Below are 16135 nucleotides of genomic sequence, written 5' to 3' on the forward strand. Positions count from 1 at the left end.
AATGAACGAAATTCGCCATTCGTTCGCCGCTCACAGGAAAATCCTGTCCAAGTATTCTGTTTAAATTGAAAATATACCATCAGTGTAATAAACAGAATAAAGGCATGGGTCAGCAAGGATACAGACACCTCTATAACTTCCTTCTGACTTCAATGCACTGCTCTACAAAGCTCATTTAGAACTGTTGCTGATGAATAGAAGGGGGGGTTACAAAACAGCAAAGGTTCATCAAATGCAAGTGGCATTTCCACAAGTGAAGCAAGCATTTCCCAATATTTACTGGTAACTTAATAAAAAGTTCATCTGTGGTTTGCTCACAGACTGATTCATTTTATCAGTTTATTTCTGAGTGAGTCTAGCAACAAATGAAACATGGTACCTCATTTAGTATGTTGTTCATATAATATTTCTGTTGAGTCTTTTATTTAAAATAAAATGAATTTATGAGTTCATAATACAATTTATTATGGTAGTGAACTGGTGCAGTCACCAGTAGGGAAACAGGACTTCTAACTTCACGGGACTACATAAACATTGGATTTGAATCTGCTGAACACAGATGTATAGAAAGTTATGTGTTCACAGGCTCCCTTCTCTCTCTCTTTCGAATCTGTATAATAAAATCGAAACTTGGGTATATTAGTGATTCCCTCCTTAAAAAAGTCCCAAACTTAATAAAAATGTATTGCACACAAAAGAACAGCAGTTACACACAGTATTATCCCCAGGGAATTCAGCATCGAGAATCCTTTGACAATCATGTAATACTGCCCATTAAACACGACTTTTAGTGTCTCACTATCGTGAAATACTGCATTTCAAGGGGCACTCATACCTGAACTCTGAAGAAAAGCAATAGCTACAGAGCTGTAATAGGTACAATGCACACACACAGTAAGTGAGTAAAATGTTGAAAGCAAAGGAAAATTTAGATAATTTGAAATGAAGTAAGTGCAGCCTAGCAAATGACTCAACTCTGTATATCTGAAGAGGTCAACTCGATTTGTCCATCAGGAACATGTTCTCTGCAATAACTCCACATCCACAACACTTCAATCACAACACCTGGCTCACACTTAAGTGCATCGTACCACACATTATCTGAACATGGCAGAGGCAAAATTTGACATTTATTTAAAAAGTTGTTGTTACGATTCGGGTCACAAGTTGATGATCCACTTTCTTCACGTAGCTGTGACGGAGAGCACACGAACACCACAAGAATTCTCTGCACATACTAAGTTGCTTTTATTAATCCAGAACTGCATGCTACAGATACTGTACAGCATGAACATTGATTCATTACAAAAATGGTTTCAGAACAATAAAAATGAAAAGAAAAAAAAGAGCAAAAAACAGAACAGGAACATCACAGCTGTTAGGAAACATTGAGAGTATTCACAAAAGGTCATCAGCTTCTTAGTAAAATGGAAAAAAAAAGACAGCTATACAACTGCTTCATTTCTACTACAATGGCACCAAATGAATGAACTTTTTCATCAGTTGTATACAGCCTTTGCAACATCAACATGCCTATTTTAAAATTTACTAAATACCTACCGATAGTAGTGTACATAAAAAGTGGCAGTTTCAGTTTTGAGTAATTTCCCCAACGTACAGAAAATTTGGCCCTTATGGGTTTTATTTCATTCTCACCCTTCAATGCTTTGCTTTATAAGATTTTTTGGATGATTTGCCAATAGCTACCAAACACATTTCGTTATAGCTTAAACTAGTCAGCAACATTAAAACTACATACATACCTATGTTACCTCACAGCTAAAAAGGACCAAAATACAGCAAAAATGGGGGAGGGGAGATGTATCGACCTTAAAGTTTGGCACAGAATACATACATAGGATACAGGTTAAGCAATCCCAGGGGTTGAGGTTACAGTCCACTGTGGGGCTTTAGATGGGTGATCAGGTGGGTATTTTTGTGCTATTCCAAAAAACATTTCCCCCCTCCCCCAATTGCTTTCAAGTTTTCTTTTGTACAATGGCTTTTTTTCAGCAATTTTGTGCACTTTTTGTTCTTTATAACGCCACTACATTATCCATTTGGTGACAGTCATGTATCACAACAGAGGAAAAAAAAAGTTAAATCCTTGGTAACAAATGAATCTTTTCATATATAAGATGCTTAACTCTAAGCAAAAAAAAACTTTATACATTGTTTGAAGAAATGAAAAATATTTAAAAGGGACAACATACATGATACAACAAGCATTTCTAAAGCAATAAATACTACTGGTCCTATAGCGTTGTAATTTTTTTCTTGCACCCCCCCCCAAAAAACAACGCCATGGAACAATGCATATTAACACAGTTTTCCCCATTATTTCTGTACATTTAAACAATAACACGCAACATCACAAAAGTTGTTCCACACAATTAACAGGTGGCACTGCATTCATTGTGCCCTTAAGGATAAAACGGACGTAAAATGATTGGTTCGCAAGCTCTTATTTAATACAAATAATACAGCGTAGCCAACTCCTTCCACAAGGGCTTCTTTGAATTTGATATCAGTCTCTTACTAGTAAAGAATCCACCCAGTAAGAACCACATAACAGTGATGAACACTACAAGGTTTTGCAATGGTTGACAAGAGGTTGGCAGGATCTCTCAAGGCTTATCCTACATATTCAAAGAGGACCTTGAAATAACAATGGGTCAAATATTGACCAATGCACTCCATAACATCTACTAACATGTAGCCATATGGCACAAATGAAATAAAAAGAACACCAGCAACTATGCTAAAAGCTATTCTAAAGACTTGGTTACAAGTGAAAGTGGCTGGGACTGTGTCTCTTGCAAAGCACCGTGGGAATGGACAATTGACATGGATGAAGTCGAAGGTCGAGTCTGCGATGAAGACGAGGATGTGGACTGGTGTAAGGTGATGGATCGGTGCTCTAATGCCCCGTTCTGGCAACTAACAGCTGATACTGTGCTGGACTTGAGTGCTGAGTTTGTCGACAAGGCTGAGGAAGAGGATGGTGAGGAAAGATGGGCCAAAGGATCGGGTTTCATTGTGAGTGACAGAGGTTGCATTTGTTCAGTCTGTGGATCAGAGTCTGCTGTAGAAGGGCTTAACATGGAAGGAGAAGGGGGAGGAGAATCTAATATGCTTTCATCTGAAGAGGGTGGGCTGGCGCAGCTGCCTTCACCTTGTATGTAGCGAATGCACTTTTTTTTTCTCCTAGAAACAGGGAAAGATTTATCTGTAAATAAAGGGCAAAAAGACTAATGGAGTTGGTTATTTGAACAAAGAAAGTAATCTTATTCAGGCAACAAGAGTACATCCACGACACTTGAAACATTAATAACTAATGCAAGGCCGAATTAAGCCAGCATATCCATAGGGGTTTACAAATTTGTTTAAATGTAATAGATAAAGCTTCCTGATGTGTGAAATACTAACAAAATGACAGCATATTGGGTTTATCCGTTAAGAACCACACCAAATTGAGGATGACAGGAGAAAAATATTAAAGAAAAGAATGAAAGAAAGAAAGAAAAGGAACAAGAAACATGGAAAATGTAAAGGAAAAAAAGACAATAAAAAACAAGAATAACTGGTTCTATGGCCTGCAGGCTGTGGCTGATTCTTTAAATGGTCTGCAATGGAAAACGAAAGTCAATTAAGGTTTGGTAGATTAAAAACGGTTCACATTTCATTAATAGGATTCCTTGTATGCCCCATTTTCACGCCAGCTATCTGTGAGAGGAAAGAAGGCTTTTATTGTACTTCACCAGTCCTGTACCAGTTTGGCCACAGATTCATTATTGTTAGAGTACAGTTGGTTTATTTTACAAACAATAGCTCAATCACCAAATAAAACTTGCAAACAACAATAACATGTAGTATTTATTAGTAGGCCTCTTTCAATTTTCACTACAAATATAGAAGAAAATGTATTAGTATTCACAGTATGAATAATCTGATTTTGGTCCTGCATTTTGTCAAAAGAAAGATATATAATTCAGCTTTAAAATTTGTCATTTCAAATGGCACCTCATTGCCTACAACCCAAGATAGAACTTCACACCCATTAAAAGTCTGTCAAATATATTCAGGGCCCGGATGGTAGGACACATTGAGACAGTTTCAGAGTTCAAGCCACAGAAGCCTGCTAGGTCAAATACATGCTACAGTGGAGCATATGCATGCAGTTAAACTCAAGGTTCGCCAAGACAAAAGGGTAGTGTAATGGACAGAAACATGCAAGTGAAGCAGCACGTCATGCCATATTAGAACAAAGCTGGAGGTTAAAGGACCAACTTGGTGGGCTCAAAACAGAAAAAACGCAACACCGACAACCAGGTAATTGCCAAATGAATAGGGGCTTTGTTGGCTGACCCAGATCAAAATAATTTCAAGTCAATGGCTAGCAAAGTACAAATAATCTTTATTTAGTTCAATCCCTGAACTGCTGAGGGTAAATATCCCCTAGGTAGGAGTTATCATTCTGGAAGCTGTATTTAAATGAATCAAAGCTTATTTTCTGACAACAGAGCAGTTTATTTAAATACAGCTCCTAGAAAATATTGTACTTGGAAAAAATGTACAACAATCTACAGATACGCACTGAGATATTGCATCAGATGAAAAACAAACAAAAATAAATGCACGTGTTTGGGGCCCATCTGTATCAGTGCATTGCAGATGGATATTTAATTTCAAAAACTTAAAACTGCTGCCGTGGGAACACTAATAGCAATGTAAAGTTCAAATTAAAAATCCATAATTCCTCAATAACTAGTCATAGGAAAAAAAGTTTTAAAAACTTCAGCAACTGTTAGTCGCACAAAAATGACTTATAATAGGGCAACAAACTACTGAATCCTTTGCAATTTCAGCTTCAGATGTCAATACTTCCAACTTTATATTTTGTCTTCCTCCCAACATTTTGGAAATAGATTTCCCTCCTCTTTGTTTTCCTATGCCACAAACCTTCCTCCAGCAGAATGTTCCCAGTACTCTGCCAATTAAATTAAGTAAGCAGCTGGAAAGTGTCAATTTTACATCCCTCCCTCCTTCTAGTGAAGTGGAAATACATGGTGTTTTTTTTGAAGTTCTGGAAATTATTTTTCTTATTTTCTCCCATTTGGAGACTCATGCGGTGATGGATCTTCACAAGCTGAGACACTGAGCAACAGACTGGCTTTCAGGCCTGCTTGAAATCATCTCCCTGACTGGATGCTTGTGGACATACAAAAGTACATTTGGGTGATGTATTTACTCTTCTTCCCTGCTGGTAGTGCCCAGCCTTCCAATATGAGCACTGTTGGTGTGGGGAATTGTGTGAAGAATTGTGAAACCATGGATTGGGAATTCCACTTGGCTTCCACAAAGTTACTTCATTATAGATTAAAATTATTTTAATCCCAACCCCCGTCTTTAAAAATTGTCCTCCGCTCAACATCATTCTTCAAGAGGGTGGTGAGGCAACCTGTTGCAAAGCTTGTGCCTTAACCCGTGCCCTTGCCTCTGGATGCCAATAGGTACATCCCTCACAATGGCAGCTTTGATTGATTCATCCCAACTGTGAACTCTAACTCTGCATGTGAGGAATTACTAGTGCAAAGATGTTTCCCATGATTCTGTGGCACAGCAGGTTGGTACTATTATTCTATTTATATTGTCTTTCAACTTTTAGTCAACATGTTGTAACCTTAAGTAAAACACACTGCTTATTATATTCATTTTTGCCACCTTTACAATCCTTGGCTGCAAAATTTTGAAAAATACCAAAAATGAAACATTCCTCCACCTCCCCCAAGAAAGGTCTAAATTAAAAATAAAAACAGCAAACTGTTTTGGTGAAACAAACTCTTGCTCCATCCAAATTAAACTGAAGAAATTCAGATCTCAGACTGAAGTTTGGATTAAGAGAGTCACACAGACCAGCAAGGTCCCAGGTTTGATTCCCAGTATGTAATGACTCAGCCAGGGCAGTACAGGGGACACTACAATTTGCCTCAGCATGCCTAGGTCAAGGAAGGATAAAAAAAAAATCCCACATCGGTCAGGGGTACAGCTCCTGAACACTATCTAGTGACCACTGCTGAAGGAGTGGGTGAGGACAATAGAGGATAGGATCGGGTTCAATTGTGATGCTCCCCACGATGTAATTGCCCACCTACACTCACTGTCTAAATTCATGGTTGACGAATGGCCACTTGGGTGAAACACCAAATGGCAACTGCCACTCTGGGAACTGTACCCAGTAAGAGTCAACGCTTTCATGAAGAAAATTGGAATGAAATCGTATTTTTTTTTAAAAAGGTGAATTTAGATTACTCAAGTAAGTTGGAATACTCATCACTATTACTTTGCAATTGTAGGATTGTAAAGAAAGTATTAGATAAAATGGTATCAAGAAAGCGGAGACTTTATTTGAAATCATTACTGGAGAGCTGTTTATCCACCACATTTCTTACAGTCTGGTCTAAATAATGTTGCATCAAAACAACTTCTAAACCGATTTTTGGAAAACTTCCCCCATCCAGCACGCTAACCTCAAGTACAAACTTGACATCTGAAATGAGAAAGGGGCACCTCTAAATATAAAGTATTTGGCATTATTAAAGAAGATAAACATGCAATTAAATCATTTGCAGAATCCCATTCATAAGTGTTTACTTGGATTCTTTACTCATTCCTCTTTACACTATATTTTGCATTATAATTTTAAGCATTAGTCCATTAAAAATGCATAAAAACTGTTTAAAATGTCACATAATTCATTTCTCAAAGGATTAACTAATTCATAAATCCAAAAGGAGTGCATTATAGCCAAAATGCTCAGAGAAGTGGTAAAAAAGTCTATAAGGAATTAGCCACAAGTGTTGCAGTCTCAAATTTACTGCTGCTAATACACAAATCCTCCCAGTATCAACCGACAATCCTCTGGCAGCAGTTCAGTAATGCACTGATGTTCAGCCATCACTTGGCAATTATCGTGCTGCATCTTACATGATATTTACTTTTGATTTGAGCACCATTTATTAGAAATGACACAGTCAAACAAGCAGATGAACAAATTTACCTATTAATCATGAAATTCAGTAAGAAGCACAATTATACTTAAATCTTAATTACACTTTAAGATCATGATTATTGAATGATGGTAGCTACTCTTAACATACATGCCAACATAGAGATAGTGCTAAAAAGGGACACACACAAGTGTACAGTCTCTATAAGCCTCATTGCTGCAGCAGACTTTAATCTTGTACTTTAATTACTTATAACTAAATGAGGTTAGAGAGACTGTAACACATTCTGAAGTGGGGGAGAGAGAGAGAGAGAGAGAGAGAGAGAGAGAGAAAGAAAGAAAGAAAGAAAGAAAGAAAGAAAAAGAAAGAGAGATCAAGCACCAGGTGTACATGAAAAACAAAAAGTTTCAACTTTGAAGAAACAAATACCTACCATGACAACATTCCCACTTCAAAGACTGCATGTGTCAGGACAAAGAAATAAGATTTAACCAAATGCGGTCAACAGGAAAGGTGTATATAAACAGGACAAAACATTTATTCCCTCTACCCAGCCAAATCCTAAGAATTAGAGAATTGGCAACCGGAGTAGTTTGAAAAGTTCTAGAGTACCCAGATTAGCTGTGGTGGATAAGCCTTTGACCGTTTGATGCCTGAGTTTGTTTAGTTAAACCGAATTGTAAGAAAACTAAAAGAAAAATTTAATTGTGTGTTACTTAAAAAGATATTCCAACAGATTTTGCACTCGCCTGAAAATGAAAGTTTCCTCTGAACGAGCTTGTAGCTGGTATGACGCCCAATTACTAAAAATAAATTGGCGATTAATACATAAAAATGTAAAGACATAGTTACTGGAGTGCACAAACACCTTTCTGCTTCTTGGAAACTTATCTGTTGTACAATGCTGCGATAATTATTCAGGTGATGCGACTATTTTATCAATAAGGTAACACTCTCTAAAAATGAAATAGTAGCTCTATATGTTGAAATTTCACATTTACTGTCTAAAATGGACTCATGCACAGAAGAATATCAGTACATGTTGTGCACTTAGAACTGCATTGTCTACACATTCACCAGAAACCAAGTGGGTTTTCTATATATATAGAATCATATATATATATATATATCTACAGATATATAGATTATATATACAGATCTTTATGGACCATGGGTGGTTAGTAGTTACAGCCAGTTTTCAAGAACAAAACTTCTCTCTCCTCTGTCCTAGGTTTCACTGCACCAATCTCCGACACAAGGTCACAGGCCCATCGCAACCACGATTTGGGGAGGGCCAGGAAAGGAGGAAAAAAAGGAGGTGGACAGTGCTTGCAAGGAGACAGACCAATGCTGCTAATAAAAGGCAACAAGTAAAAAAAAAGAAAGGAAAATATTTTTTAAAAAATCTGCAATAAGCTATAGAATATTAGCACATTAGAGCACAGGAAAGTCACATGAATGCACTACAAATCCAATAAAGGGCATATTTAATTCCGGAAGGCCTAATGGGAGTATACCTGCAAGGTTTGCACCATAAACTCTGTTGGTCTAGCCCGAACAATGCCCGACACTTCTTTGGAGTATTTGCATCTGTTAGCATGAAGTAAACAAAAACAACAAATGGAGGATACTGCTCACTGGATGTGACATCTCAGCCAGAGCTAGTGGTTTAGCTGGCCAAGTTGGCATTCTCCCCTCATCACTTCAAAAACAAAATTCACACTGCCTAGCAACAATAGATGCAAGGGTAGGGATCAGCGTCCAATCAAAACACTGAAACAGTGATAGCAAGAAGGGGAAAAGTACCAATTTAACCCAGCTGAAACCAACCATAGCAAACCTGGGAAAACGATACACACCTGCACGGGCCGCACCAGTTATTCTGTTGATCAAGGCCAAAGCGCGCTCGGCATTTCTTAGGAGCGCTCAGATCTGAACAAATTGGAAGAAAGCGAGCAGAGGAGACAGAAAAGGAAGGAGAGACAAGAAAACAAAAAGGAATAAATCAATTTATCTGTTACCAGTGATCAGTAATGCCCTCTAATTTCATAAAAACGTATTAAAATCACAGCTGTATTTTGTTTTCACCCATTTAAAAAGCACCAATATTGTGTGGCAATACAAATTTGTATTATTTTATAGTAGATTTTAATTAGAATTCACAAAAAGAAGTAAGTGGACTGAATAAAGAACCTGCAGGTTAGTGCCAGCAGAAGGTGTTAGGCTTGAATCAGGCTAAAAGGTTAAAGTGATTTGCAAAAGGAGCTAAATAGCAGGGTCAATTTTACATGCATGCCTTCGGAGGGCAAATGTAAAGTAGGATAATGGGATTAGTCTAGCAGGTAAGGCTAATTACATGAAGGATGCATCAGAAAACAGGTACAGCCCAAATTAATATGTCAATACAAGACAAATAAGTACATACAATAAGCTTTAAAACATTTTAAGTTACAAGAGCTAATGCAATATTTATTTTAAAAGAGTTATACAAAAACGAGCATTAAAATTTCTACAATTCATGCACTAATTACTGTATTCCTCTTGGAAAGGCAAACCAGCCATAAAATTAAACTGCATATATAGTATCATAATTAACAATGTTATAAAACATGGTTAGCAGCAGCTAGGGTTTCATCTGATTAAATGTCGTTATTCTGATATGTGAAGGGTGCCCTCTATTATGGAAGATAATTGCTGCCTACTTACCATTGGTCTCCCCTGCCTGCTTTTCCCTTTTCCTCTTCTTCCTCTTGCCCTATTAGGGAGAGAAAAAAAATGGAAGAGGGGAAGGGGCGGGGGGATGGGGAGGAGAAAAAAAAGCACAAGCTCAGTTTGTCCATTAGGTTCACAAAAGCATGCCAAATCAGAATCAAAAACACCTCAAAAGAATAAAAATGCTGTATTCGATCGGCACTGAGAAACACAAAAGCAATATGAAGGACAGCTCTGTGGCACGCTCAAGGTTCTGAAGACGGCAGGACACTGTCGGCTTCACCTTAGTCATTATTTGTAACGTTAAACTGATATGTATGAAGTGTACACCACTGGCTCTGTAAAGAAGAAAAAGAGGAGGGGGGAGGGGGGAGTGCTAGAGAATGGAACTTACATAGTTATCTCGTGCTGACCAGCCCGGGTAGAGTTGCATGTGAAGCTGCCGTTCCTTTCTGGCTAACTCATAGTACTTTGCTTGTTCTTCTCTAGTCAAAGCGTGCCACTGAGAACAAACAGGGTAGGATGAGAGAGAAATAGAACACATTAATTAAATCCATACTTGTGTATTAAAGTGCCTGAAAAGATTAATGCATTAATAAAATATCAGGGCTGTTAATTTACTATAAAAGAAAAGACTAGAATTTATTGTAAAAACAAACTAAAGAGAATCATCACTTTTACACTGTTAATTGTTTGGGGAGGGGAAGGAGGGGAATGATTCAACTAAAATAATAGCTTCAAAAACCAGAAAAAATATACTCATGTTCTAAAGCAATTCAGAATTACGGCGCATCACTCTAATCATTTCACAGTTGAAATAGAGTTCTTAAATTGAAAAGTTACGGTTAGCATAGCGGGCAATAAAACTGGACAAATGTTTAATGTGTCTGTATGATGTTCCTCTCCATGCTATTTTAATGGATATGTTAAACCATTCATTTTATACAGGCTAACACCTTTGTTAAAATAGCAGATTAATATCACACAAACATGTGTCATTCGCTATTATCGGCAACACTTGCTTCCAATCTCCAAAGAGTGTTTATCCTAACTTGCTGTATGAAAATAAGTTAAGGGCCAATGTAAAAATCGACACCAGCTGATTGCTCTGATCACTAAGATTATATCTCCAGCCTGGTCTTGTGTGCTTTAGGTTAGGAAGTGGTCATTTTCAATGGTTTAAGCTGCTTACCCTTCGGCCAAGGATCTGATTGATGGCCGCACTTTCTTTCAGCGTGCACTCTGCTACTACCTTTGCTCTCATTTCCTTCATGTACAACATGAACGCATTCAGAGGTTTCTTTATGTGTGGCTTTTTCTTTTCCTCTTCTTTTTTGGCATCCTGATGATGTTTTCTGAGAGAACGAGGACAGTTACTGATTTCACCAGCGAAACTGAAGTGACCATTTCTCTTTTAAAAAGACTACATTTTAAATGATTCAATATTAAAATCAAATGAAAAAACTAAATTAAAATAAACTGGGAGAAGTCAACATTTTATAATCTAAACAAAAGAGACACACATTCTTTTGAAATTTTTGAAAGAATCATAGTAAACAGGACTGCATTAACAAAATTTTGAATTTATGAACTAGTTGCACATTAAAATACAATGAAGCGCTTTTCTTGCACAAATATTAAGACTTACGAGTTATTGAGGGAGCCGACGTCACTCTGGGAAGACTCTTGTTTGACAGTTGGTGTGACTATGGCCGGATGTGGAATTCCCGTTGTGTGTAAACTGTGGTGTGGTGGAACCATGTGTGGGGGGAACCTACCAGAGAGAAAACTGTGTAAATCAACAGAACAGAAATGAATGATCGGGAGGGATGGGCACACATTTGATATACAACCAAGCATACATGCAAGTACAAGCTGTCACAATCATTCTATGTGGCTACTGTGATTAATAGTATAAAATGACTCATCATTACACAACAGTCAGTCTAACTTTAAGAGACTGCCAATAGTTTATAGTGATTTTAAAAAATTACAACATATACGCTGTAGAAATACAATGTATGCTATATAAATTCTAAGATTTTCCTTTACAATTCTCTGTACAATAGGCCTTTTAAAAGAGCAATTTTGGTTTGGCTCCTATGACAATTTTTGCATACAGCCAACAAATGCATTTTCACCTGTTCAAATTTATATTTGGTCAAATCTCAATTTCTAGCAATATTGAAATGGGTTGAATTTGTGGTCTTCCTCAACATCATGAATGAAGCAACCTGCAATCATTTCCTCTTAATATAATAATGATATTTTACTGCTTCATTTTAAAATATAGTAAAATGATTTTGTAGTGAACATTTTTGTCCAATTACACAGCATGTGGGAGGCTGCTATTATGTTAGCTGACAGATGCAGACTTTTTACCAAGAGTGAAATATTAGCAGAGTGAGCAGGAAAAATATCATTTACAGATACCATACATACATAAGACAGTACACAGGTGAAGTATTTTATAGTACACTAGAGCTTTCAAAACCTCAAGAGTATTATGCTTCATGTGATGAAGTGGTTACATTCATTTCATTACCTGAAGAGACTTACGAGGGTTCAGAAGTTAATGGATACTATAAAATGTCAATCTATCATAAGGTGATTACTTCCACACTATCTACAAAATATTTGAAATTTGGTATAGCGCTTGCATTATTTAATAGATATATCTGCAACTGAACAAGGAAACTACTGCATATATATATATATTCCATTGTAAAAATAGAAAATTCTAAACAGCTAATTATGAAAAAATCCTGACTGCTTTTATGGCTGCAAGCCAGAATATAATGATGTGCATAAACTTGCAGGCCATGTTACGAACAAACTCATTTTTGTTCCACTGTGTCTCCGGGGCTTCTATCACGTTCACTCTCACTTTATTTCACTGTTGACATGTTTCTGTTAACTGCATGTCATCTGCCTGGCTTTGTTTTATGTGTGAGCTGTGGGATGCTTTTTTTTTCCCCTTGCAAAAAAAAAGCCTCTTTTGAGTTGCAGCTAGTTTGTCATTATTCCCCCTCCTCTCCCTGTGCAGTTGTTACCTCTCATCTTTTCCAAGCTCAATTTTCCTGTGCTTTCTGAACCACCACAAACCTACATTATGGTTTATACATGATGCTGATCTCTTTGAAGGCGGCACATTTCAGAGCGGGCCCTAGTCAGGAGAAGCACCTTCAGCCAATTTATTAGGCTGAGGGGGCCCGAAGCTCTAACATCTCAATCTAACAGGGTCACAGGGTGGCATAAGTGAGTGTCAGCTATTGCTGTTTAATTGCCAGTCTATGCCTCTCTGCTGTGTTTAAAGTATAATGACCCATCACTTAATTCCAAGAAATCACTGCCCTACTGCTGGATGGAATAAATATCAAAAGGTGTGCTCTGGCAGGGCATGGAGTCTACATTTCCTATGGATGACATACGAATAATACAGACGTGTATTTCCATCACCCCACTACCACACAAATGCCTTTTATTCTATTTTTTTTCTATCTGAATAACTAATGTATGCCCCTACAGGTAAAACTGTTGAAGAACTGCTAAGTTGTTTTAATGATTGCTTTCACAAGTGTACAAATTGTGTTCTTTTGCTGACAACTTGACCCATCCCGATAGTCTACTTGGTGGGGGCAAACAAAAGTCAGCCATGTGTAACCAGAAACTAACCCTACACCTCTCTCTCTTTTGTGATGTGCATCTTTCACTCATAACTGGTGCCCCAACGACAGCTATACAATTGCAACAATGAACATCGTGAACACTTCTATTACATTCTTAAAGTCTTATTTTGCTATTCTGTGATAAACATTTTTGTTATTCTGCTAAACCTGTGGAAATAAAATTTTAAATGGTTAATTTGTCCTGTCCCGATCTAAAGCTGTGCTTTTACAAATGCATCTACTTATAGTCTCTAGAGATGGGGAGCCTTGCCTAATAATCTATGCTAATTTAATTAACAGCTATCATCAAAATGCATTAGCTGTTTCAGCCCATCAGGAAAGTCTAACCCTCCACCAATTAAATTAGCTGAACTCTAAATCAGATGAACAGAAAATAAACCCATCATTAGGAGCAATTAGTGATTGCTTAAATACAGTGCTATGGAGTAGTTTGTAAATATATTTGTAGCCACTGGGAAATTAGCTAGTACTGTATTAATTGGGGCTGTGACAAACAGTCAGAGCCCCTATCAAAACAGCAGCTTTCAGAGTTCTGAACGTCAGCCTCCAAGAGCTCTGACGTGTCATCATTTACCAGTCTCTCTTATTGGTTTTGTATGTTTGCATTCATTGTGTATGCATATGGACATTAATATTGTACACAAGAACAGGAGTGAAATCTGGTAACGCTGATGTGTTGTAAACTTTAGTACATAGATATTTTACCCTGCATGGCAGCTACTTCTGCTAGTTAAAATTAGGTACAGATTTACAATACCTCATTACTTTTTTATTTCACCTTCAGTATTGCTAAATACCCACTTAAATTTTACATGGCTGGCACAATTAAATCTTGTGAAAATTATTGCATTTTCCATTAAGAGGGCCTCATTACTGATACAATATAGTTTACCAATACCACAATTACACTGAAGCCCACAGGCATAATTTGGTGTCGACATTTGGACTCCAAACTGCAGGACTAAGTGGGTTTTCCACATAGGACTGGATGTTTTCAGTTGCACTGCTTAATAATGTAAACCTAGGATTTCTTTTGTTTTTCAACCAATTTTTTTTAATGTTTCAATTTAAGATCTAAAGAGCAGAAAGAGTAAATGATGGGGCAAAATGGGCCGAATGAAATGACTGCAACAGGGATGAATTCTGTGCAAGTCCAAACGTAGATTATAGTGGCCCAAGGAAACAATTTCTGGAGAGGTCCTGTGTACATAGTCACCAATTCGAAAGGCAGAAAGCACCTAGAATTTACTATCTTTCGCAAATCACATTCAACGCTGGTTTCTGTTTGATATTAAGGGGAGGCAACAAGTGGAAGCTAAACACTTCCTCATATGGACAGAATGTAAAAGAGGGTCACACGCACACTTAGCAGCTGAATCGAGAGTGGTGCTGACATAGGCCTGTGGAACATTTCCCCTACTAGCCCTCTCTATTAAACAATGATGTTCACAACATCTAATTTGTGAAAGGAATGGAAAAATAATATATAATTTAGTCTTTGCCCCAAAAGAAATTTAAATAATGGAGTACTTCTCAGGTATTCCATACACATTTTTAAAGACGACTGCTGGCTTTGTTACAATAAAATACAGATGTGTCTTTTGACCTTTACTTATGAGCTGGCCAATTGACACACAGATTGGATGAATAATGTGACTGGAATAAGCTGATGTTTGTGTATCGTGATGGCAATACACATTTAGGCACGTGCTGTTTATTTAATTCTGCTTGGATTCTTTTTTGCCACCTCCACTTGCTGCCTTCTCACATGGCTCCATGTGTATGGGAACATACTGCAGAGGGTCAGAACCAGAAAGCTACCAATCTGTGGCACAGCATGCAGTAACATACAACACGAAAAGGATGGCCAAATGGACAGTTCTGACCCTAATTTAATTTCCATCCTAATCTAATTTATTACAATACAAGTTAATTGCCTAGTCAATTATTGAAAGGAAGTGTTGGTACAGCCTTAGCCAAGACCACGTACTAGCTTCTCACAGTCCACTTACATTATGGAACTGATTCCAATGGAAGCGGTTTCACACTGTGATTAGGTTGCAGAGAGCTCTGAATTCATGCTAGTTATGCGACAGCTTAATTTCAGAGCAAAATCAAACCAACTGCACACATTCAAAACTGCATTTGTGCAGCTCAAAAGTTGCAATTGCAGATTTATGCTTCTGGCTGCACATCCTCCTTAATATTGAGGGATGACTGTACAGGCCATCAATGTGAAAACTACTTTACCCAAAGATGCTTGAAGTGAAACCACCTTTAAGGTGGAGTTCCACGTCTCCAGAAGCACATATGCTCCCTCAATTATACTACTGATGTGTCTGTGTCTGAATACTTCCAAAGCATTAAAAGTGTTATTAGTTAGTTTTACTGAGCAGGCACCCTAGTAATGTTAAGTTATTAAGAACAGATTCGCACTACTATGTTGACACGGTCAGGTCATTGTGAAAGCGGACACTCCATTGCTAGAAATTTGGCCTAGAAGTAAATTTACAGTTACTCTACACTGAAGTCAACATCTCTAGGGATAAAACAAGGGTGCACCTTACCAGGAACAGAAGCATTCACCTCTGTGTCCTAAAACCGTGTCACCACAAAACAGAAATACAGGAAATGAACAAGAGGTCAATCAGCATCTGAATTAGACACTCATTCATAGCATGTTCAATTCTTATTTCAAAATTTATTTGCAGTTTTCTTTTTACT

At 37.5% G+C, this 16135-nt stretch overlaps 1 protein-coding gene across 27 annotated transcripts in view; it reads right to left on the reverse strand.

The window, feature by feature from the left end:
* Nucleotides 1-1224: 1224 nt before the first annotated feature.
* The window catches only part of tcf7l2 (transcription factor 7 like 2), a 153397-nt gene continuing 138486 nt past the window's right edge, over nucleotides 1225-16135 (reverse strand). For 3 of the 27 annotated variants that reach the window (XM_068002192.1, XM_068002189.1, XM_068002187.1), the window contains exons 8-14: nucleotides 11371-11511; nucleotides 10915-11077; nucleotides 10117-10224; nucleotides 9717-9765; nucleotides 8870-8942; nucleotides 7760-7813; nucleotides 1225-3207 (exon numbers count right to left, since the gene is read on the reverse strand). In XM_068002192.1, the coding sequence (XP_067858293.1) occupies nucleotides 2769-3207; nucleotides 7760-7813; nucleotides 8870-8942; nucleotides 9717-9765; nucleotides 10117-10224; nucleotides 10915-11077; nucleotides 11371-11511 (1027 nt within the window). In that variant the 3' untranslated portion in view covers nucleotides 1225-2768. Of the gene's footprint in view, nucleotides 3230-6472; nucleotides 6551-7443; nucleotides 7469-7755; nucleotides 7814-8527; nucleotides 8601-8869; nucleotides 8943-9716; nucleotides 9766-10116; nucleotides 10225-10914; nucleotides 11078-11370; nucleotides 11512-16135 lie in introns of those variants that run through there. The other 24 variants (XM_068002191.1, XM_068002190.1, XM_068002214.1 and 21 more) reach the window with 22 other exon arrangements.

The sequence above is a fragment of the Heptranchias perlo genome, chromosome 21 (genome assembly GCF_035084215.1).
Source record: "Heptranchias perlo isolate sHepPer1 chromosome 21, sHepPer1.hap1, whole genome shotgun sequence".
In the NCBI taxonomy this organism is placed as follows: domain Eukaryota; kingdom Metazoa; phylum Chordata; class Chondrichthyes; order Hexanchiformes; family Hexanchidae; genus Heptranchias; species Heptranchias perlo.